Source organism: Salmo salar, chromosome ssa13, assembly GCF_905237065.1.
Source record: "Salmo salar chromosome ssa13, Ssal_v3.1, whole genome shotgun sequence".
NCBI classification, from domain to species: domain Eukaryota; kingdom Metazoa; phylum Chordata; class Actinopteri; order Salmoniformes; family Salmonidae; genus Salmo; species Salmo salar.
The window spans coordinates 102,421,788-102,446,894 of NC_059454.1; the positions used below are offsets into that span (position 1 = coordinate 102,421,788).

Genomic DNA, 25,107 nt, shown 5'->3' on the forward strand with positions numbered 1-25,107 from the left:
GAGAAAGTCCAGCGATGTGAATACTCTCTGAAGGCGCGTCCACATGATGAATACACAGATGGTGTGTTTGTGGTTGTAGGCTGGGTTTCTATACAGCACTTTGAGATATCAGCTGATGTTTTAAAGGGATTTAAAAATGCATTTGATTGTGTATGAACAAGTGATGTATTCTGCATAGTCTTTTATATGAGGAATAATGACTTCCTGTTGTCTCCAGAGTAACCAAGAGCAGGTGTTACTTCACGGGGAGGACCGTCTCTACCTAACCTGTGGTGACCCCACCCAGCTCCCCTCTAGCAGCTCAGAGAGCCCCCACCCCCATAACCTCCCCCACGGCGGGGAGGGCAGCCCCCCCCACCACCCCTCATCCAACTCTACCTCTCAGGGACTCAGCACTTTACTGGGATACAAGCACTGGCACGTGGTCCAGGTACGACCTTATATACACTTGTTAGTTGGCCATCTATCTCTTGTTTAATCCTTTTTGAACATTGTGAAAGTGTACAGTTTACAGTCTATGGGAATCCCCTTCAGATTTAGCCCTGATATGAGCTGCAGATGAGTTGTATTGTCCTGTCAGTAATACCGTCTCTCTTGTAGATTCACAGTACATACCTAGAGAGCAACTGGCCTATACGGGTGAGTGGGGGGGGTCTGTCTGTCTGTCTGTCTGTCTGTCTGTCTGTCTGTCTGTCTGTCTGTCTGTGTCTGTCTGTCTGTCTGTCTGTCTGTCTGTCTGTCTGTCTGTGTGTCTGTCTCTGTCTGTCTGTCTCTGTCTGTCTGTCTCTGTCTGTCTGTCTCTGTCTGTCTGTCTGTCTGTCTCTGTCTGTCTGTCTGTCTGTCTGTCTCTGTCTGTCTCTGTCTGTCTCTGTCTGTCTCTGTCTGTCTCTGTCTGTCTCTGTCTGTCTCTGTCTGTCTCTGTCTGTCTCTGTCTGTCTCTGTCTGTCTCTGTCTGTCTCTGTCTGTCTCTGTCTGTCTCTGTCTGTCTCTGTCTGTCTCTGTCTGTCTCTGTCTGTCTCTGTCTGTCTCTGTCTGTCTCTGTCTGTCTCTGTCTGTCTGTCTCTGTCTGTCTCTGTCTGTCTGTCTCTGTCTGTCTCTGTCTGTCTCTGTCTGTCTGTCTCTGTCTGTCTGTCTCTGTCTGTCTCTGTCTGTCTCTGTCTGTCTCTGTCTGTCTCTGTCTGTCTCTGTCTCTGTCTCTGTCTCCTCTGTGTGTCTCTCTCTGTCTCCTCTGTGTGTCTCTGTCTCTGTCTCCTCTGTGTGTCTCTGTCTCTGTCTCCTCTGTGTGTCTCTCTCTGTCTCCTCTGTGTGTCTCTGTCTCTGTCTCTGTCTCCTCTGTGTGTCTCTGTCTGTGTCTCTGTCTCCTCTGTGTGTCTCTCTCTGTCTCCTCTGTGTGTCTCTGTCTCTGTCTCTGTCTCCTCTGTGTGTCTCTGTCTGTGTCTCTGTCTCCTCTGTGTGTCTCTGTATGTGTCTCTGTCTGTGTGTCTCTGTCTCCTCTGTGTGTCTCTGTCTCTGTCTGTGTGTCTCTGTCTCCTCTGTCTCTGTCTGTGTGTCTCTGTCTCCTCTGTCTCTGTCTGTGTGTCTCTGTCTCCTCTGTCTCTGTCTGTGTGTCTCTGTCTCCTCTGTCTGTGTGTCTCTGTCTCCTCTGTCTCCTCTGTCTGTGTGTCTCTCTCTCTGTCTGTATCTTTTGATCTGTTGATGTCCCTGCGTCTCTAGTTTGCAGCCATAGACACAGCAGGCCAGTGTATAGCTGTAGCAGGGAGACGGGGATTTGCACATTACTCCATGTCCACCAGGAAATGGAAGCTGTTTGGGAACATCACTCAGGAGCAGAACATGACCGTGACAGGAGGGCTGGTCTGGTGGAAAGGCTTTGTTGTTGTTGCCTGTTACAATTTCATCGACCGGCAAGAAGAGGTGAGACAACAGGACTCGATACAACATGACGCAACACGATACGACACGACGCAATACGATGCGACAGGATACAATACGACACGACACAGTACGACACAGTACGATACGACACAATGCGGCGCGTTACGACGCAATACGATGCGACAGGATACAATACGACACGACACAGTACAATACGACACAACGTGATATGACACAGTACAGTACAATACGGCGCGTTACGACGCAATACAATACAACACAGTACGATACGACACAGTACGATACGACACAGTACGATACGACGCGATACGACACAGCGCGATACGACACAGCACGATACGACACAGTACGATACGACGCGATACGACACAGTACGATACGACACAGCGCGATACGACACAGTACGACACAGTGCGATACGACACAGTACGATACGACACAGCGCGATACGACACAGTACGATACGACGCGATACGACACAGTACGATACGACACAGTACGATACGACGCGATACGATACGACGCGATATGACACAGTACGACACAGTACGATACGACACAGTGCGATACGACGACGATACGACACAGTACGACACGTACACAGTGCGATACTGACACAGCACGATACGACGCGACATTTATTACAGCACGACACGACGCGACACGACGCGACACGACACAGTACGACACGACGCCGACACGTACTACAGCACGATACGACGCGACACGACATAGCACGACACGACGCGACACGACACAGCACGACACGACGCGACATCGACACAGCGCGACACGACGCAGTACGATACGACACAGTGCGATACGACACAGTACGACACGACGCCGACACGACGCGACACGACACGACGCGACACGACACAGTACGACACTTACACAGTGCGACACGACACAGTGCGATACGACACAGTGCGACACGACACAGTGCGACATCGACACAGTGCGACATTTACACAGTGCGACACGACACAGTGCGACACGACACAGTGCGACATTTATTACAGTGCGACACTATTACAGTGCGACACGACACAGCGCGACACGACACAGTGCGACACGACACGACACAGCGCGACACGACACAGCGCGACACGACACAGCGCCGACACTTATTACAGTGCGACACGACACAGTGCGACACGACACAGTGCGACACGACACAGCGCGACACGACTACAGCACGACACGACACAGCACGACACGACGCCGATACTGACACAGCACGACACAGCACGACACGACGCCGACACGACACAGTGCGATACGACGCAGCACGACACGACACAGTGCGACACGACACAGCACGACACGACGCGACACGACGCTGACACGACACGACGCCGACATCGACACAGTGCGACACTTACACAGTGCGATACGACACAGTGCGACACTGACACAGTGCGACACGACACAGTGCGACACTTAATACAGTGCGATACGACACAGTGCGACACGACACAGCGCCGACACGACACAGCACGACACGACGCGACACGACACGACGCGACACAGCGCGACACTGACACAGCACGACACGACACAGCACGACACGTACACAGCACGACACGACACAGTACGACACTTACACAGTGCGATACTGACGCAGTACGATACAACACAGTGCGACACGACGCGACACGACACAGTACGACACGACACAGTACGACACGACGCGACACGACACAGTACGACACGACGCCCGACATTGACACAGCACGACACGACGACAGTGCGACACGACACAGTGCGACACGACACAGTGCGACATTTAATACAGTGCGATACGACACAGTGCGATACGACACAGTGCGACACGTTACAGTGCGATACGACGCGCGATACGACACGACGCCGACACGACACGACGCGACACGATACGACGCGACACGACACAGTCACGACACTATACAGCACGACACGACGCCGACACGACACGACGCCGATACACGACGCCGACACGATACAGTGCGACACGACACAGTGCGACATTTATTACAGTGCGACACGACACAGTGCGACACGACACAGTGCGACACTTATTACAGTGCGATACGACACAGTGCGACACGACACAGTGCGATACGACACGACACAGCACGATACGACGCGATACGATACGACGCGACACAGTGCGATACGACACAGTACGATACGACACAGTACGATACGACACAGTACGATACGACGCGATACGATACGACGCGACACGACACGACGCGATACGACACAGTGCGATACGACACAGTACGACACGACACAGTGCGACACGACACAGTACGACACGACACAGTGCGATACGACACAGTATCGACACGTATACAGCACGACACGACGCGATACGTATCACAGCACGACACGACCGCGATACGACACAGCACGACACGACACAGTACGACACGACGCGACACGACACAGCACGACACGACGCCGACACGACACAGTACGACACGACGCGATACGTACACAGTGCGACACGACGCAGTGCGATACGACACAGTGCGACACGTATTACAGTGCGACACGACACAGTGCGACACTATTACAGTGCGACACGACGCCGATACGATACGACGCGACACGATTACAGTGCGATACGACACAGTACGATACGACGCGACACGACACGTACGCGATACGACACAGCACGACACGACACAGTACGACACGAACACAGTACGACACGACGCCGATACGACCAGCACGACACGACGCCGACACGACGCGACACGACTACGCACACGCACGATACGACACAGCACGACACGACTACAGCACGACACGACACAGTACGATACTGACACAGCACGACACTCGACACAGTACGACACAGTACGACACGATCGCGACACGATACGACGCGACACGATTAACGACACGAACAGCACGACACGACACGACACGATCACAGTACGACACGTACACGACACTTATTACAGTACGACACGTACAGTGCGATACGACACAGTACGATACGACACAGTACGATACGACACAGTGCGATACGACACAGTGCGATACGACGCGATACGACACGACACGATACAGTACGATACGACACAGTACGATACGACACAGAGCGATACGACACAGTGCGATACGACACAGTGCGATACGACACAGTGCGATACGACACAGTGCGATACGACACAGTGCGATACGACACAGTGCGATACGACACAGTGCGATACGACACAGTGCGATACGACACAGTACGATACGACACAGTGGATTCAGTTAATGATTGTTTGATTGGATTGACCGACTGATTGATTGAGAGACGAGAAGAACAGCAGTATTGAATGTTTCTCCTGTCCTCCTGGCTAGCTGGGTTTCTACACGATTGGTAGATCTATAGAGTAGATGTAATGATTGTCTTTTCTCTCCCTGGCTAGCTGCGTCTGTACCTGCGGTCGTCTAACCTGGATAATACCTTCTCCTCCATCACCAAGCTGCACTCTGAGACTCTGCTGCTCAACGTGTTCAGAGACATGATCATCCTCTTCAGAGCAGACTGCTCCATCTGCCTGTACAGCATGGAGAGGAGACACGACGGGTAGGGTGGTACACACGCTGAGGACAGGCACAGGCATGCACACCCACTCATACTCAACAACAAAACTATCTCACTCTCACACACAACATTACTAGCAGGACAGGACAGGTACTGAATGTCACCTGACCCAGAAGGTCTCAGACAGTAATCAGTATTGTTGTGAAAAGAGAGTCATGAGAAACCCAATAATAACTATCACATGATGAGATGTGTTCTTTCAGCTCATGAAACATGGGACCAGTGTAGATACGGAAAGAGCAATACAGACACCATTTACACAAATAAGGAAGTAAGATAAAGTAACCTACTAAAGAAGATTAAACAAGCCAAAAGGAAATTTCGTAACATTGGTTGTGGCCTTAACTGGGGTTAAGCTTTACAACTGGCCAATACAGAGAATGTGTGTCTCTCTCTGCAGGCCTAATCCATCAGCTAGTGTTGAGCTGCTTCAGGAGGTGTCCATGTCTCGCTACATTCCTCATCCTGCCCTGGTGGTGTCTGTCACCCTCACCTCCGTACGCACAGAGACAGGCATCACGCTCAAAGCCCCACAGCAGGTACACACACACAAACACAGACACACAACCTCACCTCCATACCCCCAGAGACAGGCATCACGCTCAGAGCCCCACAGCAGGTACACACACACAAACACAGACACACAACCTCACCTCCATACCCCCAGAGACCGGCATCACGCTCAGAGCCCCACAGCAGGTACACACACACGCAAACACAGACACACAACCTTACCCCCAGAGACCGGCATCACGCTCAGAGCCCCACAGCACCTTTCCCACCGTACACACGACACCTCAGTACATTTCCATCCCACTGACCCCCCCCCCTTTTTACTAGCACTGATTTGGCAGAAAGTGGCTATTTTTAAGGTTTTTACTTAGTGATCGTGATATGTGGTTGGTTTTACCTACCTTAATTCTAAACGTCCTCTCACTGTCAACTGCGTTTATTTTCAGCAAACTTAACATGTAAATATTTGTATGAACATAAGATTCAACAACTGAGACATTAACTGAACAAGTTCCACAGACATGTGACTAACAGAAAAGGAATAATGTGTCCCTGAACAAAGGGGGGGTCAAAATCAAAAGTAACAGTCAGTATCTGGTGTGGCCACCAGCTGCATTAAGTACTGCAGTGCATCTCCTCCTCATGGACTGCACCAGATTTGCCAGTTCTTGCTGTGAGATGTTACCCCACTCTTCCACCAAGGCACCTGCAAGTTCCTGGACATTTCTGGGGGGAATGGCCCTAGCCCTCACCCTCCGATCCAACAGGTCCCAGACGTGCTCAATGGGATTGAGATCCGGGCTCTTCGCTGGCCATGGCAGAACACTGACATTCCTGTCTTGCAGGAAATCACGCACAGAACGAGCAGTATGGCTGGTGGCATTGTCATGCTGGAGGGTCATGTCAGGATGAGCCTGCAGGAAGGGTACCACATGAGGGAGGAGGATGTCTTCCCTGTAACGCACAGCGTTGAGATTGCCTACAATGACAACAAGCTCAGTCCGATGATGCTGTGACACACCGTCCCAGACCATGACGGACCCTCCGCCTCCTAATCGATCCCGCTCCAGAGTACAGGCCTTGGTGTAACACTCATTCCTTCGACGATAAACGTGAATCCGACCATCACCCCTGGTGAAACAAAACCACGACTCGTCAGTGAAGCGCACTTTTTGCCAGTCCTGTCTGGTCCAGCGACGGTGGGTTTGTGCCCATAGGCGAAGTTGTTGCCAGTGATGTCTGGTGAGGACCTCAGTCCAGCCTCTCTCAGCCTATTGCGGACAGTCTGAGCACTGATGGAGGGATTGTGTGTTCCTGGTGTAATTCGGGCAGTTGTTGTTGCCATCCTGTACCTGTCCCGCAGGTGTGATGTTCAGATGTACCGATCCTGTGCAGGTGTTGTTACACGTGGTCTGCCACTGCGAGGACGATCAGCTGTCCATCCCGTCTCCCTGTAGCGCTGCCTTAGGGGTCTCACAGTACGGACATTGCAATTTATTGCCCTGGTTACATCTGCAGTCCTCATGCCTCCTTGCAGCATGCCTAAGGCACGTTCATGCAGATGAGCAGGGACCCTGGGCATCTTTCTTTTGGTGTTTTTCAGAGTCAGTAGAAAAGCCTCTTTAGTGTCCTAAGTTTTCATAACTGTGACCTTAATTGCCTACCGTCTGTAAGCTGTTAGTGTCTTAACGACCGTTCCAAAGGTGAATGTTCATGAATTCTTTATGGTTCATTGAACAAGCATTGGAAACAGTGTTTAAACCCTTTACATTGAAGATCTGTGAAGTTATTTGGATTTTTATGAATTATCTTTGAAAGACAGGGTCCTGAAAAAGGGACGTTTCTTTTTTTTTTTTGCTGAGTTTATGTAGCGAGTCGCTCTGGATAACGGCTAAAGGATTCAGATGTAAATGTTTTCATGTTTGTGTGTCCCTCTGTGCCCGTGACAGGCCTGTATGGCAGACAGCATCATACTGAACCTGGCAGGCCAGCTCATCATGCTACAGAGAGATCGTTCTGGACCCCAGCTACAGGAGAAGGTTCCCAGTCACATCCTCTATCCACCTCCTAGCAGGGTTGGGGTCAATTCCATTTCAATTCAGTCAAGTGTGTACTTCCTGAGTTGAAATGTAATTGACCCCAAGCCTTCCCCCTAGTATTTATATTTTATTATGGATCCCCATAAGTCCTTGCCAGGGCAGCTGCTACTCTTCCTGGGGTCCAAACACACCAAATGACATATAAAACAACAGATAAAACAGTGAACTATGTTTGTACTGAATGAGCTAAAGATTAAACAGTACATCATATAACATCCCTACACCACCACATATCCACAACATGTTCAATACCACCATACAACAATATCACAATGTGTGATAGTTGTCTTGGATTGTCAGGTTATAATATATCTGACATTAGAATGGAATCGTTACCTAGCAACCTGTCACTTCATTATTGATTCATTTGTTGGTATCATACAGGGTACATTTATATATTGTGTGTGTGTGTGAGAGGTTGTTATGGTGTTTAACACTCTCTCTCCCTCCAGCTGCCGTTCTGTCCTCCAGTGGTTCTGGCCCAGTATGTAGAGAATGTGTGGACGACGTGTCGTAGTAACAGGAAGAAGCGTCACCTACTGGAGGCTCTGTGGCTGTCGTGTGGAGAGGCTGGGATGAAGGTATACCTGCGATCTGTTTTTACTACTTCTATTGTGGATCAGTGTCTCGTTGTTGTCTGTGAATGGCCAAATAAATGAACCCAACTAAACGTTGTCTTTTGTGACTGTTGCTGGCTGCAATGATTTGACAAATCTGTTTCCTTGTCCTATGTTCTGTTATCTGAAGGTGTGGCTCCCCTTGTTCCCTCGTGACCATCGTAAGCCCCACTCCTTCCTGTCCCGCCGCATCATGCTCCCCTTCCACATCAACATCTACCCCCTGGCTGTGCTGTTTGAAGATGCTCTGGTTCTGGGAGCTTCCAACGAGACTGTGCTGTATGACAGCCTGCAGGTAGAGAGGAGTATTATATTATTGTAGTAGGAGCGTTCCCTGGGACTGGGTGCATCTAATGAGCACTGATGCCAACTTAACAATTTTGTTGCTAGATTTCACAACTTTTCTGACTACCCTGGCAAACTTTTATTTTATTTATTTTTTTCAAACGGCACCGAGCAACAAATTTAGCTACTTTTAAAAATGTGTTTGGAACTTTTAGCAACTTTTTAAAAGTGACTCAAACGCTAAAATGCATTTTCCCTCTAAATGACACAAAACCTATTTTCTCTGTCACACACTCAGTCACAACACACGTGCCTGGCTGAGAAAGTGCATTGTGAGCGACGTCACCAGCAGGCGCTCAGCTCGTCCACAGGCAGCAGCAATTTCAGCAAATTGCAAATCATTGTTGGCTGACTGCAGCAGCAGTAGTACGGGTTCGACAAGCCAAATCCAATGAATATAGTTGGTCACGAATGTTTGATCTTGAACAGAACTTACATCAATCAATCAACATGTCTCAATCAAAATTGTACAGCCAGAAGTACAGAAAATAGTGAGTCTGTACCTGAATTTAAAGGGTGGCTGAAGCCAGTAATTGGGGATGATTGACAGGCATACTGTGCGTACTGCAAATCAGATATGCTAGCAAATATGTATGACATCAAAAAACCTTGTGCTACAGCAAAGCATATAAATAAATCAAAACGGTACAACCCCACAACGCAGTCAACATTACGGAGGTGGGTTAAAGTGGATAACTGCACAAGCTACTATGGCAATGGCCATTGCGGAGCATTGTTCGCTGCTAGCATGTGACCATTTAGGTATGGCTTGTCAAGCTGCCTTTTCAGATTCTGTGGCAGCAACAAACTTTCAAATGCATCGCACCAAGTGCACAGAAATGATTAGGGGAGTACTGGCTCCTTATTTTCCTCAAAAGGGTAACATCAGATGTGGGGGATGAGAAGTTCAGTCTCCTTTTGGATGAGTCCACTGTCAGTGTCTCGAAATACCTGGGTGTGTTGATTTGGTATTTTAGTGCTAAAAAAAGTGTTGTGTCCACATTTCTCGGGCTGGTTGAATTGGAGGGGGGCGACGCCAGATCAATAGTAAAGGTGGAAGTTGAGTTTCTTGAGAAGTGTAACCTTACAAAAGAGAATCTTCAGGGTATAATGCGTCCGTGATGACTGGGGTGCACAATATTTTAAAGGAAGAATGTGCATTGCCCAATTTGGTACTCATCCGCTGTGTGCCATTCTTTACAACTGGCTGACAGTGCAGCATCCAAAGAAACCATCCCAACTGGTTTTTGATTTCCCCTAAACGGCACGAGGCGTACAAAGGAGTGTACATCTGTCCATCACCATACCTTGGGTACCTTTTCGAGAGCGCGGTGTACCAACTCAGTCTTGCACCAGAGGACAAAAAGGTCATTCGGAGACAGTGCATCAACTACATTGTTGCTTTAAGCAAGGAGCTGCAAGCAAGGCTCCCAGACAACCCAGACGCCTTGCGACACATGGCCTTGTTCAGTGTTAAGGAAACGCTAAAGCACAATAAAGGCACCACTGAAATGATTAAAGTAGCTGAGCTACTGGGATACCAGCCACAAAGAAATGATAAAATAGTTTCCCAATGGAGAAACATCCATCTGTTTAGATGGGACTCAACTGAAAATACAGTCGAGTTTTGGAGTGAAGTCAATAACTACACGGACTCTTCCGGGTCAAATCCATTTGAAGAACTGTGCAAAGCTGCACTCGCTGCCCTCTCCTTGCAACACTCAAATGTGGAGGTTGAACGGCTGTTCAGCCAAATGAGTGTGGTCAAGTCAAAGTTAAGAAATAGTGTCACTGCACACTCTCAACTCCATACTCCTGGTGCGGTATGGACTGAAGCTGGCTGGTGATACCTGTTACCAGCATAAACTACCAAGTGAAGTTGTGCAGCAGGTTGGCACCACAGCAGCATACAGCTTTAAGGACACTCCATCCTCTACTGCTGGTTCCAGCTCTGTGACAATGCAGTTGGACTGTGAAGATGAAGAGGATTTCCTTGCCAATCTATGATTCATCATATTTACAGTACGTATGGAAGGAGCGGAGACACACAGCTGATGGTGACCGTGTGCACTGCAGTGTGAGCGAGAACACAGTGGCAATATCTGGAGGAAACCATTGAGCAGCTAGCCAGCCAAGCAGCATAACAACCTGGAGAGAGATGCCTAGCGCAGACATTATTTGAGATAAGATGGCATATATACCTTGTTATTAGCTTGTACCTATAATTGTTGATCAGTTAGGTAGCATGTTAACTACCAATACACTGCTTAAAACTATAATTGTTCAGAATGTGGAGGTTCACTAGTTAAAAAGAAAATAAATAAAATGTAATTGTTCAATAATTCAATGTGTTGTGTTTAAAAAAATATCTGATCATATAAGATGTGTTTTATATTACTTTTACAAATAAAACATATGTGATAATAAACAAACAAATCTAAACTAACAAATGTCAAATCGTATTTTTCGCCGAGATGGCCAGTCAGTCTACGCAGTTTTACGTTATTAAGTAATGATGACATCACAACATCATTTAGCAACTTTTAGCAACAAATCGACCTGCCTCGAGCAACTTCCCCCTGACAACACTGCTAATGAGACTGTGTTCTATCACGGCCTGCAGGTAGGAGGACTGTAGTTGTTGTAGCAGCAGCTACAGCAGCAGTAGTCGTCCCCACACAGCAGCTGCTCTTTCCTATCCATTGTTGTGGATTTGTCAGCTTGGTGTAGGAGGACCATAGTGGTCAAGGCATTTGTGTCAAGAGATCTGAAACAATTTTTCTAGCTATGTTCCCTTTATTTGAGGGAGAGCGAGTCAGTGGGCAGATGAGGTTAAGAGAGAAATAATAGTAGCAGCCTGTGAAGGATAAAGAGTAGAAAATATGATTTAAAAATGAAATGCTTTGTGTCTTTTCTGCAGGGTCCCAGAGAGGGCCGGGAGTCCTTAGAGGGGTTGTTCCCCTACTGCACGGTGGAGAGGACTTCCCAGATCTACCTCCACCACATCCTGAGGCAACTCCTGGTCCGTAACCTGGGGGAGCAGGCCCTTCTCCTGGCCCAGTCCTGCGCCGCGCTCCCCTACTTCCCCCACGTCATGGAGCTCATGGTCCACGTGGTGCTGGAGGAGGAGGCCACCTCCCGGGAGCCCATCCCCGACCCGCTGCTGCCCACCGTGGCCAAGTTCATCACCGAGTTCCCCCTGTTCCTCCAGGTAACAGAGAGAGGGAGACGTTGATCAAGTGGTTAACTTAAAAATACAAAAATATTTCTCCTTTTATTTAACCAGGTAGACCAGTTGAGAACATGTCCTTTATTTAACCAGGTAGACCAGTTGAGAACATGTTCTCATTTACAACTGTGACCTGGCCAAGATAAAGCAAAGCAGTTCGACACAAACAACACAGTTACACATGGAATAAACAAACATAGTCAATAACACAATAGGAAAAAAGATATATACAGTGTGTGCAAATGAGGTAAGATTAGGGAGGTAAGGTAATAAATAGGCCATAGGGGTTAAGTAATTATAATTTAGCAATTAAATACTGGAGAGATAGATGTGAAGAAGATGATTGTGCAAGTAGTGATACTGGGGTGCAAAGGAGCAAAATAAATAACAAAATGGGGATGAGGTAGTTGGATGGGCTATTTACTGATGGGCTATTTACTGATGGGCTATTTACAGATGGGCTATGTACAGGTGCAGTGATCTGTGAGCTGCTGAATGTTGTTGCCTAGTCTAGGACACTCAAGGTCATGGTAATTACTGATCTTGTGTACAGTAGTCTTGGTTTGTCTGAATTAGCATTCTGTCACTACTTTTGACCTGGGCTCATAGTGTTTTATCAGGGTCTCCATTAGCATCCTATCGAGTGGTGGAAAAAGTACCTAATTGTCATACTTGAGTAAAAGTATAGATACCTTTTTAATAGAAAGTTACTCAAGTAAAAGTGGAAGTCACCCAGTAAAATAATACTTGAGTAAAAGTATTTGGTTCTAAATATAACTATCAAAAATAAAAGTTTAAATCATTTAAAATTCCTTATATTAAGCAAAGCAGACAGCACCATTTTCTTGTATTTTTTTAAATTTACAGATAGCCAGGGACACACTCCAACACAGACATTTATAAAATATGCGTTTGTGTTTAGTAAGTCCGCCAGATCAGAGGCAGTAGGGATGACCAGCGATGTTCTCTTGATAAGTGCGGGAATTGGACCATTTTCTTGTCCTGCTAAGCATTCAAAATGAAATGAGTACTTTTGGGTGTTATGGAAAATGTGTGGAGTAAAAAGTACATCATTTTCTTTAGAAATGTAGTGAAGTAAATGTTAGCCAAAATATAAATACTAAAGTACAGATACCCTAAAAAAAACTACTTAAGTAGTACTTTCAAGTATTTTTACTTAAGTACTTTACATCACTGATCCAATCACTACTTTTGACCTGGGCTCGTAGTATTTTATTAGTATCCCTGTTAGCTACTGGTAAAGCAGCAGCTACTCTGGGCCAATAGGGCTCTGGTTAGAAGTAGTGCACTATATAGTGACTGTGTCTAATGTAGCTCTGCCTGTGTCTTTCTGCTCCAGACCATCGTGCACTGCGCCAGGAAGACAGAGTTTGCCCTGTGGAACTACCTGTTTGCTGCCGTGGGCAACCCCAAGGATCTGTTTGAGGAATGTCTGATGGCTCAGGACCTGGACACTGCTGCATCCTATCTCATTATACTGCAGGTTAACATACTCCTCTGTCTCATCCTAATAGCCAGAGGCAAACAGTATTTAGAAATGTGACTGGTATTGGGGTTAGGGGTTGGAGCCGGGGTTAAGGTTAGGGGTTAGCCGGGGTTAAGGTTAGGGGTTAGCCGGGGTTAAGGTTAGGGTTGGAGCCGGGGTTAAGGTTAGGGTTGGAGCCGGGGTTAAGGTTAGCGTTGGAGCCGGGGTTAAGGTTAGGGTTGGAGCCGGGGTTAAGGTTAGGGTTGGAGCCGGGGTTAAGGTTAGGGTTGGAGCCGGGGTTAAGGTTAGGGGTTGGAGCCGGGGTTAAGGTTAGGGTTGGAGCCGGGGTTAAGGTTAGGGTTGGAGCCGGGGTTAAGGTTAGGGTTGGAGCCGGGGTTAAGGTTAGGGGTTGGAGCCGGGGTTAAGGTTGGGGTTGGAGCCGGGGTTAAGGTTGGGGTTGGAGCCGGGGTTAAGGTTGGGGTTGGAGCCGGGGTTAAGGTTAGGGGTTGGAGCCGGGGTTAAGGTTAGGGGTTGGAGCCGGGGTTAAGGTTAGGGGTTGGAGCCGGGGTTAAGGTTAGGGGTTGGAGCCGGGGTTAAGGTTAGGGGTTGGAGCCGGGGTTAAGGTTGGGGTTGGAGCCGGGGTTAAGGTTGGGGTTGGAGCCGGGGTTAAGGTTGGGGTTGGAGCCGGGGTTAAGGTTGGGGTTGGAGCCGGGGTTAAGGTTGGGGTTGGAGCCGGGGTTAAGGTTAGGGGTTGGAGCCGGGGTTAAGGTTAGGGGTTGGAGCCGGGGTTAAGGTTAGGGGTTGGAGCCGGGGTTAAGGTTAGGGGTTGGAGCCGGGGTTAAGGTTAGGGGTTGGAGCCGGGTTAAGGTTAGGGGTTGGAGCCGGGGTTAAGGTTAGGGGTTGGAGCCGGGGTTAAGGTTAGGGGTTGGAGCCGGGGTTAAGGTTAGGGGTTGGAGCCGGGGTTAAGGTTAGGGGTTGGAGCCGGGGTTAAGGTTAGGGGTTGGAGCCGGGGTTAAGGTTAGGGGTTGGAGCCGGGGTTAAGGTTAGGGGTTGGAGCCGGGTTAAGGTTAGGGGTTGGAGCCGGGGTTAAGGTTAGGGGTTGGAGCCGGGGTTAGGGTTGGAGCCGGGTTAAGGTTTGGAGCCGGGGTTAAGGTTAGGGGTTGGAGCCGGGGTTAAGGTTAGGGGTTGGAGCCGGGGTTAAGGTTAGGGGTTGGAGCCGGGGTTAAGGTTAGGGGTTGGAGCCGGGTTAAGGTTAGGGGTTGGAGCCGGGGTTAAGGTTAGGGGTTGGAGCCGGGGTTAAGGTTAGGGGTTGGAGCCGGGGTTAAGGTTAGGGGTTGGAGCCGGGGTTAAGGTTAGGGGTTGGAGCCGGGGTTAAGGTTGGAGCCGGGGTTAAGGTTGGAGCCGGGGTTAAGGTTGGAGCCGGGGTTAAGGTTGGAGCCGGGGTTAAGGTTGGAGCCGGGGTTAAGGTTGGAGCCGGGGTTAAGGTTGGAGCCGGGGTTAAGGTTGGAGCCGGGGTTAAGGTTGGAGCCGGGGTTAAGGTTGGAGCCGGGGTTAAGGTTGGAGCCGGGGTTAAGGTTGGGGGCCGGGGTTAAGGTTGGGGGCCGGGGTTAAGGTTGGGGGCCGGGGTTAAGGTTGGGGGCCGGGGTTAAGGTTGGGGGCCGGGGTTAAGGTTGGGGGCCGGGGTTAAGGTTGGGGGCCGGGGTTAAGGTTAGGGGCCGGGGTTAAGGTTGGGGCCGGGGTTAAGGTTAGGGTCGGAGCCGGGGTTAAGTAGTTAAAGGGCTTGTATTGATGTGACTGTTGTTCCCAGAACATGGAGGTTCCAGCAGTGAGCAGGCAACACGCTACGCTACTCTTCAACACTGCTCTGGAGCAGGGCAAGTGGGACCTCTGTCGTCACATGATCCGATTCCTCAAGGCCATTGGCTCTGGGGAGATGGAGACCCCACCCCCAACACCAACCACTCAGGTACAGGAAGGAACAAATGTATAATCTCTTTCTGTCATCTACCTCTCTCTGTCTTCTACCTCTCTCTGTGTTTGTTACACATTCTGTTATGTTAGAGCTAAACCTCTTAATGTTTTAGTGTTATCGATGGGGATAATGGTTGAGATGTTCTAAAAATACTGTATAAATTAAAGACTGCTATTAGGCTGCTGCCTCCACCTCTTTATAATTGGATATAGATGCCCATAACTGGCTCTATGGGGTATTTACATTTGTGCAGAAGCCTGCTGTGTCAGAGGCTTACTGGATGAGTTTCCTGCTGATAATGATCTGTCCTCTCAACAGGAACCAAGTTCGACAGGAGGTTTTGACTTATTCAGGAATCGCAGCATCAGTCTGTCTCAGTCAGCTGACAGCATCGCTGCTGGGAAGTTTAACCTAACGAAGACCTTCAGCATGCCCTCTGGGCCCTCTGCTAAGGGGTACGCCACACACTCTCTCTCTCTCTCTCGACAACTCCTCTCTTTAGTAATCATATGATCCAAAGGCAGCTTTTATTTGTTGAGTATCTAATGCAGGGGGTTCTTAAACTTTTTCAGCCTGGGACCCAAATGAGAAACTCTGTGTTTTCCTGGGACCCAAGCTTAGGAAAATATGCAACTATACATAAATATTGTTACGTTTCATTGCGTTATGCCTAAAACAAATGCAATATAGACAAAAACAAATAACAGTGAAATACCCATATAAATATCTATTCATGTTTCTTTTCCACATTAAAAACACTCTTAATATCTGTCTAGGTTGGAACTGTAGCTGTTAAAATACAATAAATATTTTGAATAATAAACTGACTGATCACAACACACAAGTTGACGTTTTCAGCCAGCATGTCTATTCTGGGCTCAGTTTTTAACAGTGAAGTCATGCTCAGAGGTAGCTACCCTGACTCGCAAACTAGATCAGAACATCTGTTTTCTCAATCAGGCAGGAGACCACTTCCTGCTGTAGATGAGCAACCCAGAACTCTTTCAAAAAAAACATCTTGCTTCAATCAGTTTATTCTAGTTCAGAATGAAACTGATGATTTGTATTTTAACAGCAACAGTTCCAACCTATACTTGTTTTCAACAATCATTTCTACAGTAAGATGTACAGTAGGCCTGATCATTTCTACAGTAAGATGTACAGTAGGCCTGATCATGTCTACAGTAAGATGTACAGTAGGCCTGATCATTTCTACAGTAAGATGTACAGTAGGCCTGATCATGTCTACAGTAAGATGTACAGTAGGCCTGATCATGTCTACAGTAAGATGTACAGTAGGCCTGATCATGTCTACAGTAAGATGTACAGTAGGCCTGATCATGTCTACAGTAAGATGTACAGTAGGCCTGATCATGTCTACAGTAAGATGTACAGTAGGCCTGATCATGTCTACAGTAAGATGTACAGTAGGCCTGATCATGTCTACAGTAAGATGTACAGTAGGCCTGATCATGTCTACAGTAAGATGTACAGTAGGCCTGATCATGTCTACAGTAAGATGTACAGTAGGCCTGATCATGTCTACAGTAAGATGTACAGTAGGCCTGATCATGTCTACAGTAAGATGTACAGTAGGCCTGATCATGTCTACAGTAAGATGTACAGTAGGCCTGATCATGTCTACAGTAAGATGTACAGTAGGCCTGATCATGTCTACAGTAAGATGTACAGTAGGCCTGATCATGTCTACAGTAAGATGTACAGTAGGCCTGATCATGTCTACAGTAAGATGTACAGTAGGCCTGATACATTTTTCTGTACTGTTACTTAGGGTTGAACTATCAGTAACTAGCTAGCTTGCTTTGGCTAACGTTAGCTAGCTAGCTATTAGCTGTGTGCAAGGCCAGGGGATTGTTTGAAAGAGAAACTCACATCTACTATGAGAGAGAGAGTACTCCCTTATTGATGCTTATCACCTGTTAAATTACAATGTCTTGCTAGCTGACTGACTTTTCCACTGTGGAAGCACTGTTTCCTGAAGCTTTCGGCCCTGTTCTGAAAGAACTCCCTGGGTTTACCGTCATGCTGTGGATTTTTAGTTTTATTCATTTCTTCGTTTTGAGACTCGTTACTAAGCACTTCCCGCCAAAACACATTGTTGGCGCTCCTCGTTATTTCACAAGGTTTATATGAAACCAAGCAAGAAAAAGTAATCGCTGTATTTGCGGCCAGCTTGAGTCCATTTGATGACAGCGGTGAGTGATGGCGAGTGAGAATGATGACAGCTCATCTGCTGCTGAACGCCACAGCTGCAGCGTGTGGGTCACGGAGTGATCTTCAAGAAAGCTGCAGTCAAAAGATGCTGTAAACAGCGAAGCCCACGCATCTTCCTCCCACTCGCACTGCTGTTCCAAACTGGCGGCGCCGCCGTTCCAAACTGACGCCGCCGCTGTTCCAAACTGACGCCGGCGCCGCCGTTCCAAACTGGCGGAACGGCGCCGCTAAGCAGAGAACTCAGTTGCACTTGGCCAAGTCAATTCCAGTAATCAATTAAATAATTATTAATTTACTCTGACATGAGTAATTTACTCCACCATTAACGGACCCGCGACCCATACTTTCAGAAAGGCTGATCTAATGTGTACTGAGAGGGATTGTCCTATTCCAAATCATTTCTGGGCTCGGTACACTGACACCACAGAGTTGGTCAGTTACATTTTTAAAAATTCCTGTCGGCTCATTAAGGTTCAATCAGTTCCTGGGTTGACTGAAAGTTGGATGGAATTGAGGCCTGGTGAAGCAGTGTATGTACTACAGGCCTTTCTCCTCATAGCTATAACATGTCTCCCTCCTCCAGGTCTGACAGGTGGTCTAAGGACAGTGACTGTGCAGAGAACATGTACATAGACATGATGTTGAGGCGCCATGCCCGCCACCTCCTTGAGCACATCAGACTAAAAGAGCTGGGTTGTTTCTCTGCCCAGCTGGGCTTCGAGCTGATTGGCTGGCTGTGCCACGAGCGCACGCGGGTGGCGCGGGTTGATGACTTTGTCATGGCGCTGAAGTGTCTCCACAAGGACTTCCTGTGGCCGTTTCCTGTCATCCCAGCCGGCTCCATCAGCTCGCCTTTCAAGAACGGACACCGCAGGACAGGTGTGCATCAGGGTTTGTGTGTGTGACTGCTGGTGCTGCAGGGACAATGTCCAGCTGTGTTTGCAATGCATTTTTGTCCTCAGCAATGACTGTCCCCCTCACCCTCTGAATCATTGGGTGTGTTTGATGCAAACTTCGTGACTCAGTGCATTTTTTTCTGAAGTCGCATTTGTTTAGGTAGGTGTTATTTTATCATTGAATTAAATCTGAACCTGTTTGTTCCTCCCTCCCTCCTCCAGTGCTGAGCCAGCATCTACTGAAGTCCCAGTCAGCAGACAGCCTGTTGAACATGGACACAGCGCCCCCGCAGACCGTAGCACGCAACAGCAACCGCACCTGGCTAGACGGGCTGGGGGCTCTTGGACCTACAGAACCTACAGAGATGGACACTGCCTTGTCCCACGGGGGGCCACAGACACAGGAGGCCTTCCTCTCTCCACTAACCAACAAAAGTAAGTAGTCTTCATCAGAAGATAGGAACAGCTGAGACTCTCTTTCCCTTAGATATAGTCAGAGAACTCTCTCCACCTACCTCTCTCTCTCTACCTACCTCTCTCTTTCCACCTACCTCTCTCTCTCTCTACCTTCTCTCTCTCTCTACCTACCTCTCTCTCTCTCTCTCTCTCTCTCTCTCTCTCTCTCTCTCTCTCTCTCTCTACCTACCTCTCTCTCTCTCTACCTACCTCTCTCTCTCTCTACCTACCTCTCTCTCTCTCTACCTACCTCTCTCTCTCTCTACCTTCTCTCTCTCTCTCCATCTACCCCTCTCTCTCTACCTTCTCTCTCTCTCTCTCTCTCTCTCTCTCTCTCTCTCTCTACCTACCTCTCTCTCTCTCTCTCTCTCTCTCTACCTACCTCTCTCTCTCTCTCTCTCTCTCTACCACCTTCTCTCTCCACCTACCCCTCTCTCTCTCTACCTACCCCTCTCTCTCCACCTACCCCTCTCTCTCTCTACCTACCTCTCTCTCTCTCTACCTTCTCTCTCTCTCTCTCTACCTTCTCTCTCTCTCTCTCTACCTACCCCTCTCTCTCTCTACCTACCCCTCTCTCTTGCTACCTACCCCTCTCTCTTGCTACCTACCCCTCTCTCTTGCTACCTACCCCTCTCTCTTGCTACCTACCCCTCTCTCTTGCTACCTACCCCTCTCTCTTGCTACCTACCCCTCTCTCTTGCTACCTACCCCTCTCTCTCGCTACCTACCCCTCTCTCTCTACCTACCTCTCTCTCTCTCTACCCACCTCTCTCTCTCTCTCTACCCACCTCTCTCTCTCTCCACCTACCTCTCTCTCTCTCTCTACCCACCTCTCTCTCTCTCTCTACCCACCTCTCTCTCTCTCTCTCCACCCACCTCTCTCTCTCTCTCCACCTACCTCTCTCTCTCTCCACCCACCTCTCTCTCTCTCTCTACCTACCTCTCTCTCTCTCCACCTACCTCTCTCTCTCTCCACCTACCTCTCTCTCTCTCTCTACCTACCTCTCTCTCTCTCTCTACCTACCTCTCTCTCTCTCTCTACCTACCTCTCTCTCTCTCTCTACCTACCTCTCTCTCTCTCTCTACCTACCTCTCTCTCTCTCTACCTACCTCTCTCTCTCTCTCTACCTCACCTCTCTCTCTCTCTCTACCTACCTCTCTCTCTCTCCACCTACCTCTCTCTCTCTCTACCTACCTCTGTCTCTCTCTCTCTTACCTACCTCTCTCTCTCTCTCTCTACCTCACCTCTCTCTCTCTCTCTCTCTCTACCTACCCCTCTCTCTCTCTCTCTCTCTCTCTCTCTCTCTCTCTCTCTCTCTCTCTCTCTCTACCCACCTCTCTCTCTCCACCTACCTCTCTCTCTACCTACCTCTCTCTCTCTCTACCTCTGTCTCTCTACCTACCTCTGTCTCTCTACCTACCTCTGTCTCTCTCTCTACCTACCTCTGTCTCTCTCTCTACCTACCTCTGTCTCTCTCTCTACCTACCTCTCTCTCTCTCTCTCTACCTACCTCTCTCTCTCTCTCTCTCTCTCTCTACCTACCTCTCTCTCTCTCTCTCTCTCTCTCTCTCTCTCTCTCTCTCTCTCTCTCTCTCTCTCTCTCTCTACCTCTCTCTCTCTCACCTCTCTCTCTCTCTCTACCTCTCTCTCTCTCTCTACCTACCTCTCTCTCTCTCTCTACCTACCTCTCTCTCTCTCTCTACCTACCTCTCTCTCTCTCTCTCACCTACCTCTCTCTCTCTCTCTCTACCTACCTCTCTCTCTCTCTCTCTCTCTACCACTCACTCACTTTGCTTTATTGGCATGATGTAACAATGTACATATTGCCAAAGCTTATTTTGGATATTTACAATATGAAAAAAAATGAGAATCAAAATTGTGAACGGGACAACAGTAACAACAAAATAACCATACATTGAACAATAACAATAAGCATACAGTAGAGGACATGTGCAGGTTGATTGGTCTGTCAGACACTGTCCCTCATCTTATGGCAGGCAGCGATGTAGTGCGCCTCCAACCCACAGCTCTCTGCGTCCTCCTTCAACAGGACGGGTAGCCTACTCTCATCAGAGAGCTCTTTGAAATTTGGGGAAATGACACTCTCTAATTGTTTTATATTTTTGACATTTTGTCAGGAAATGCAGCTCTGTCTCAGGTTCTGCTGTTGTGCAGTGGCTGCACAGCCTTTCCTCTACAGGGAGCCAGGTTTTCCTGTGTCTACCCTTCTCAATGGCAAGGCTGTGCTCACTGAGCCTGTACTTTGTCAAGGTTTTTCTAAGGTTTTGATCAGTAACCATGGTCAAATATTTAGCCATGGTGTACTGTCAATTTAGGGACAGATAGCACTGCATTTTGCTTTGTGTTTGTGCTTGTGTTTCCCAATAAGCAATGTAGTTTTGTTTTGACTGTGTTGTAATTTGGTTTATTCTGATTGATTGGATGTTCTGGTCCTGAGGCTTCAGTGTGTTAGTAGAACAGGTTTGTGAACTCAGCCCCAGGACCAGCTGGATGAGGGGACTCTTTTCTTTGCTCAGCTCTTGGCATTGCAGGGCGTGGTAATGATATGAGAGGGGGTCACTGTATTTTAGATGTTTCCAAAACTTAATTGCTCTTTTTTGAGTTTTTATTATTAGTGGATATTGGCCTAATTCTGCCCTGCATGCATTGTTTGTAGTTTTCCTCTGGACACGTAGGAGAATCTTACAGAACTCTGCATGCAGGGTTTCAATGGGGTGTTTGTCCCATTTGATGAAATCTTGTTTTGCAAGTGGACCCCACACCTCGCTGCCATGAAGTGCAATTGGTTCAATGACTCATTCAATTAGTTTTAGCCAAATTTGAATATGGTATTTCAATTTGTATTTGTTTTTTAATGGCGTAGAATGCCCTCCGTGCTTTCTCAGTATGTTCACTGCATCATTAAGGTGTCCAGTTGAGCTTATTTTTAAACCTAAGTAATTGTGGTGTGTGCAGTACTCCATATATTTTGTACCAATTGACAACTTTGGTCTAATTCCCTGCGATCTGGATCTTCTCTGGAAAATGATTATTTTAGTATTTTTGGGGTTTACTGCCAGGGTCCAGATCTGGCAGTACTGCTCTAGCAGGTCCAGGCTCTGCTGTAGGCCATGTGCTGTGGGTGACAGCAGGCATAGGTCATCTGCGAAGAGCAGGCATTTCACTTCTAAATTGTGGAGACTAACACCAGGGGCTGAGGATTTTTCTAGAATAGTGGCCAATTCGTTAATGTAAATATTGAAGAGTGCAGGGCTCAGATTGCAACCCTGACAAAGGCCCCGCCTCTGGTTTAAGAATTCTGTTATTTTCTTGCCAATTTTAATGCTGCACGTATTGCCAGTATACATTTGATTTAATTATGTAATGTTTACCCCCTACAACACTTTCAATAACTTTGTAGAACAGTCCCTTATGCCAAATAGAATCAAATGCTTTTTGGAAGTCGATAAAGCAAACGTATATTTTGGTGGACATGTTTATATATCAGGGTGTGTAGGGTGTAAATATGATCGGTTGTGCAATGTTTTGGTATAAATTCAATTTGGCTTTTACTCAAGACATTGTGCTTATTAAGGAAGTTTAGAACTCATACATTTTTATAATACTACAGAAAATCTTCCCCAGGGGACTGTTCACACAAAAGCCTCTAATTGTTAGGGTCAAATTTGTCTCTGTTCTTAAAGATTGGGATTATGATTCCAGATGTCAAGGAAATAACCTACACTCAGGATCAAATAAAACAGTTTTTATATAGCCAATGTAAATGTTTCACTAGTGAGTTTGATTATCTCATTGAGGATGCCATCAGGTCCGCATGCTTTTTACATTTGAGGCCCTGACGTTTCTTATAGATCTCCTGGTCAGTAATTGGGGAGTCCAATGGATTTTGATTGTCCTTTATAGCTATGTCTAATCCATTCAACTTCTCATGAATGTTGCATTGTTCTGCGTTTGTGTCCATTTGAACGGTGTTGTAGAGTTTATTAAAATGGGTTATCCATATCTCTCTCGCTTTCTACCCTTCCTCATAAACTATCTCCCTTCCTCGTTCTCCCTCCATCTTTCTCTCTCTAGCGGAGGAGTGCAGCATCGGTTCTGCCACAGACCTGACAGAGACCAGCAGCATGGTGGATGGAGACTGGACCATGGTGGATGACAACTTCTCTACTCTCAGTCTGACCCACTCTGAGCTGGAACACATCTCCATGGAGCTGGCTAACAAGGGACCACACAAGTCCCAGGTCCAGCTACGGTAAAGCCTGTCCTCCCACTCATAGACAGGATTTCTACTTCTATTTGACAGCCCAATCAGAGCGACAGAGAGGGTTTACCTTAAGGAATAATTTCCCCTTGGTAAGGGAATAATTCAAGAGTTTTATGGTAGCTTGAAGGCATGTACAGCAGAAAGAGTCTCCAGTTACCACGGAGATGACCTGATTCACTGACATGAACATCTCTTATCAAAGAGAGAGCATTTATTCTGGAAGATCACATAACAGAACTTCTACATTCAAGACAGTAGAAACAATTTGATTCAGAAGATAAAACACCTTTTAGTTTTCTCAACTTGTTTCTATTACTTTCTAGCACATCCAGCTAACTGACAGAGTAGGTAGCTAGCTACAGTAGCTTTGTAGCCATGGATTGTGCACCTTCCATTAGCTATGTAGCTGGTGGATGTTTCCCCTTTCAAACCAGAACAGAGGAAAGCAACATTCACCTCCACAAATATTATTTATATTGATATCCATACTGAATGAAAGGGTGATACCTATATCCATACTGAATGAAAGGGTGATGCCTATATCCATACTGAATGTGAAAGGGTGATGCCTATATCCATACTGAATGAAAGGGAAAGGGGATACCTATATCCATACTGAATGAAAGGGAAAGGGGATACCTATATCCATACTGAATGAAAGGGTGATACCTATATCCATACTGAATGAAAGGGTGATACCTATATCCATACTGAATGAAAGGGTGATACCTATATCCATACTGAATGAAAGGGTGATACCTATATCCATACTGAATGAAAGGGGATACCTATATCCATACTGAATGAAAGGGGATACCTATATCCATACTGAATGAAAGGTGATACCTATATCCATACTGAATGAAAGGGAAAGGGGATACCTATATCCATACTGAATGAAAGGGGATACCTATATCCATACTGAATGAAAGGGAAAGGGGATACCTATATCCATACTGAATGAAAGGGAAAGGGTGATACCTATATCCATACTGAATGAAAGGGGATACCTATATCCATACTGAATGAAAGGGAAAGGGTGATACCTATATCCATACTGAATGAAAGGGAAAGGGGATACCTATATCCATACTGAATGAAAGGGAAAGGGTGATACCTATATCCATACTGAATGAAAGGGTGATACCTATATCCATACTGAATGAAAGGGAAAGGGTGATACCTATATCCATACTGAATGAAAGGGTGATACCTATATCCATACTGAATGAAAGGGAAAGGGTGATACCTATATCCATACTGAATGAAAGGGTGATACCTATATCCATACTGAATGAAAGGGTGATACCTATATCCATACTGAATGAAAGGGAAAGGGGATACCTATATCCATACTGAATGAAAGGGTGATACCTATATCCATACTGAATGAAAGGGAAAGGGGATACCTATATCCATACTGAATGAAAGGGTGATACCTATATCCATACTGAATGAAAGGGGATACCTATATCCATACTGAAT

The 25,107-nt window shown here is 47.3% G+C and overlaps 1 protein-coding gene across 10 annotated transcripts in view; it reads left to right on the forward strand.

Moving 5' to 3' along the window:
* Positions 1-25,107, forward strand: part of LOC106568439 (guanine nucleotide exchange factor subunit RIC1) — a 111,269-nt gene that overhangs the window by 67,156 nt on the left and 19,006 nt on the right. For all 10 annotated transcript variants that reach the window (XR_001320293.2, XR_001320292.2, XR_006758421.1 and 7 more), the window contains exons 11-25: positions 218-430; positions 601-639; positions 1,714-1,914; positions 5,310-5,470; positions 5,889-6,027; positions 7,951-8,040; positions 8,553-8,681; positions 8,848-9,012; positions 11,983-12,273; positions 13,652-13,795; positions 15,585-15,743; positions 16,068-16,204; positions 18,568-18,863; positions 19,103-19,315; positions 23,433-23,610. Coding sequence is in view for 2 of the 10 variants with exons in the window: in XM_014138770.2 (XP_013994245.1) it covers positions 218-430; positions 601-639; positions 1,714-1,914; positions 5,310-5,470; positions 5,889-6,027; positions 7,951-8,040; positions 8,553-8,681; positions 8,848-9,012; positions 11,983-12,273; positions 13,652-13,795; positions 15,585-15,743; positions 16,068-16,204; positions 18,568-18,863; positions 19,103-19,315; positions 23,433-23,610 (2,555 nt within the window). In the remaining 8 variants the exon portion in view is untranslated. The remainder of the gene's footprint in view (positions 1-217; positions 431-600; positions 640-1,713; positions 1,915-5,309; positions 5,471-5,888; positions 6,028-7,950; positions 8,041-8,552; positions 8,682-8,847; positions 9,013-11,982; positions 12,274-13,651; positions 13,796-15,584; positions 15,744-16,067; positions 16,205-18,567; positions 18,864-19,102; positions 19,316-23,432; positions 23,611-25,107) is intronic.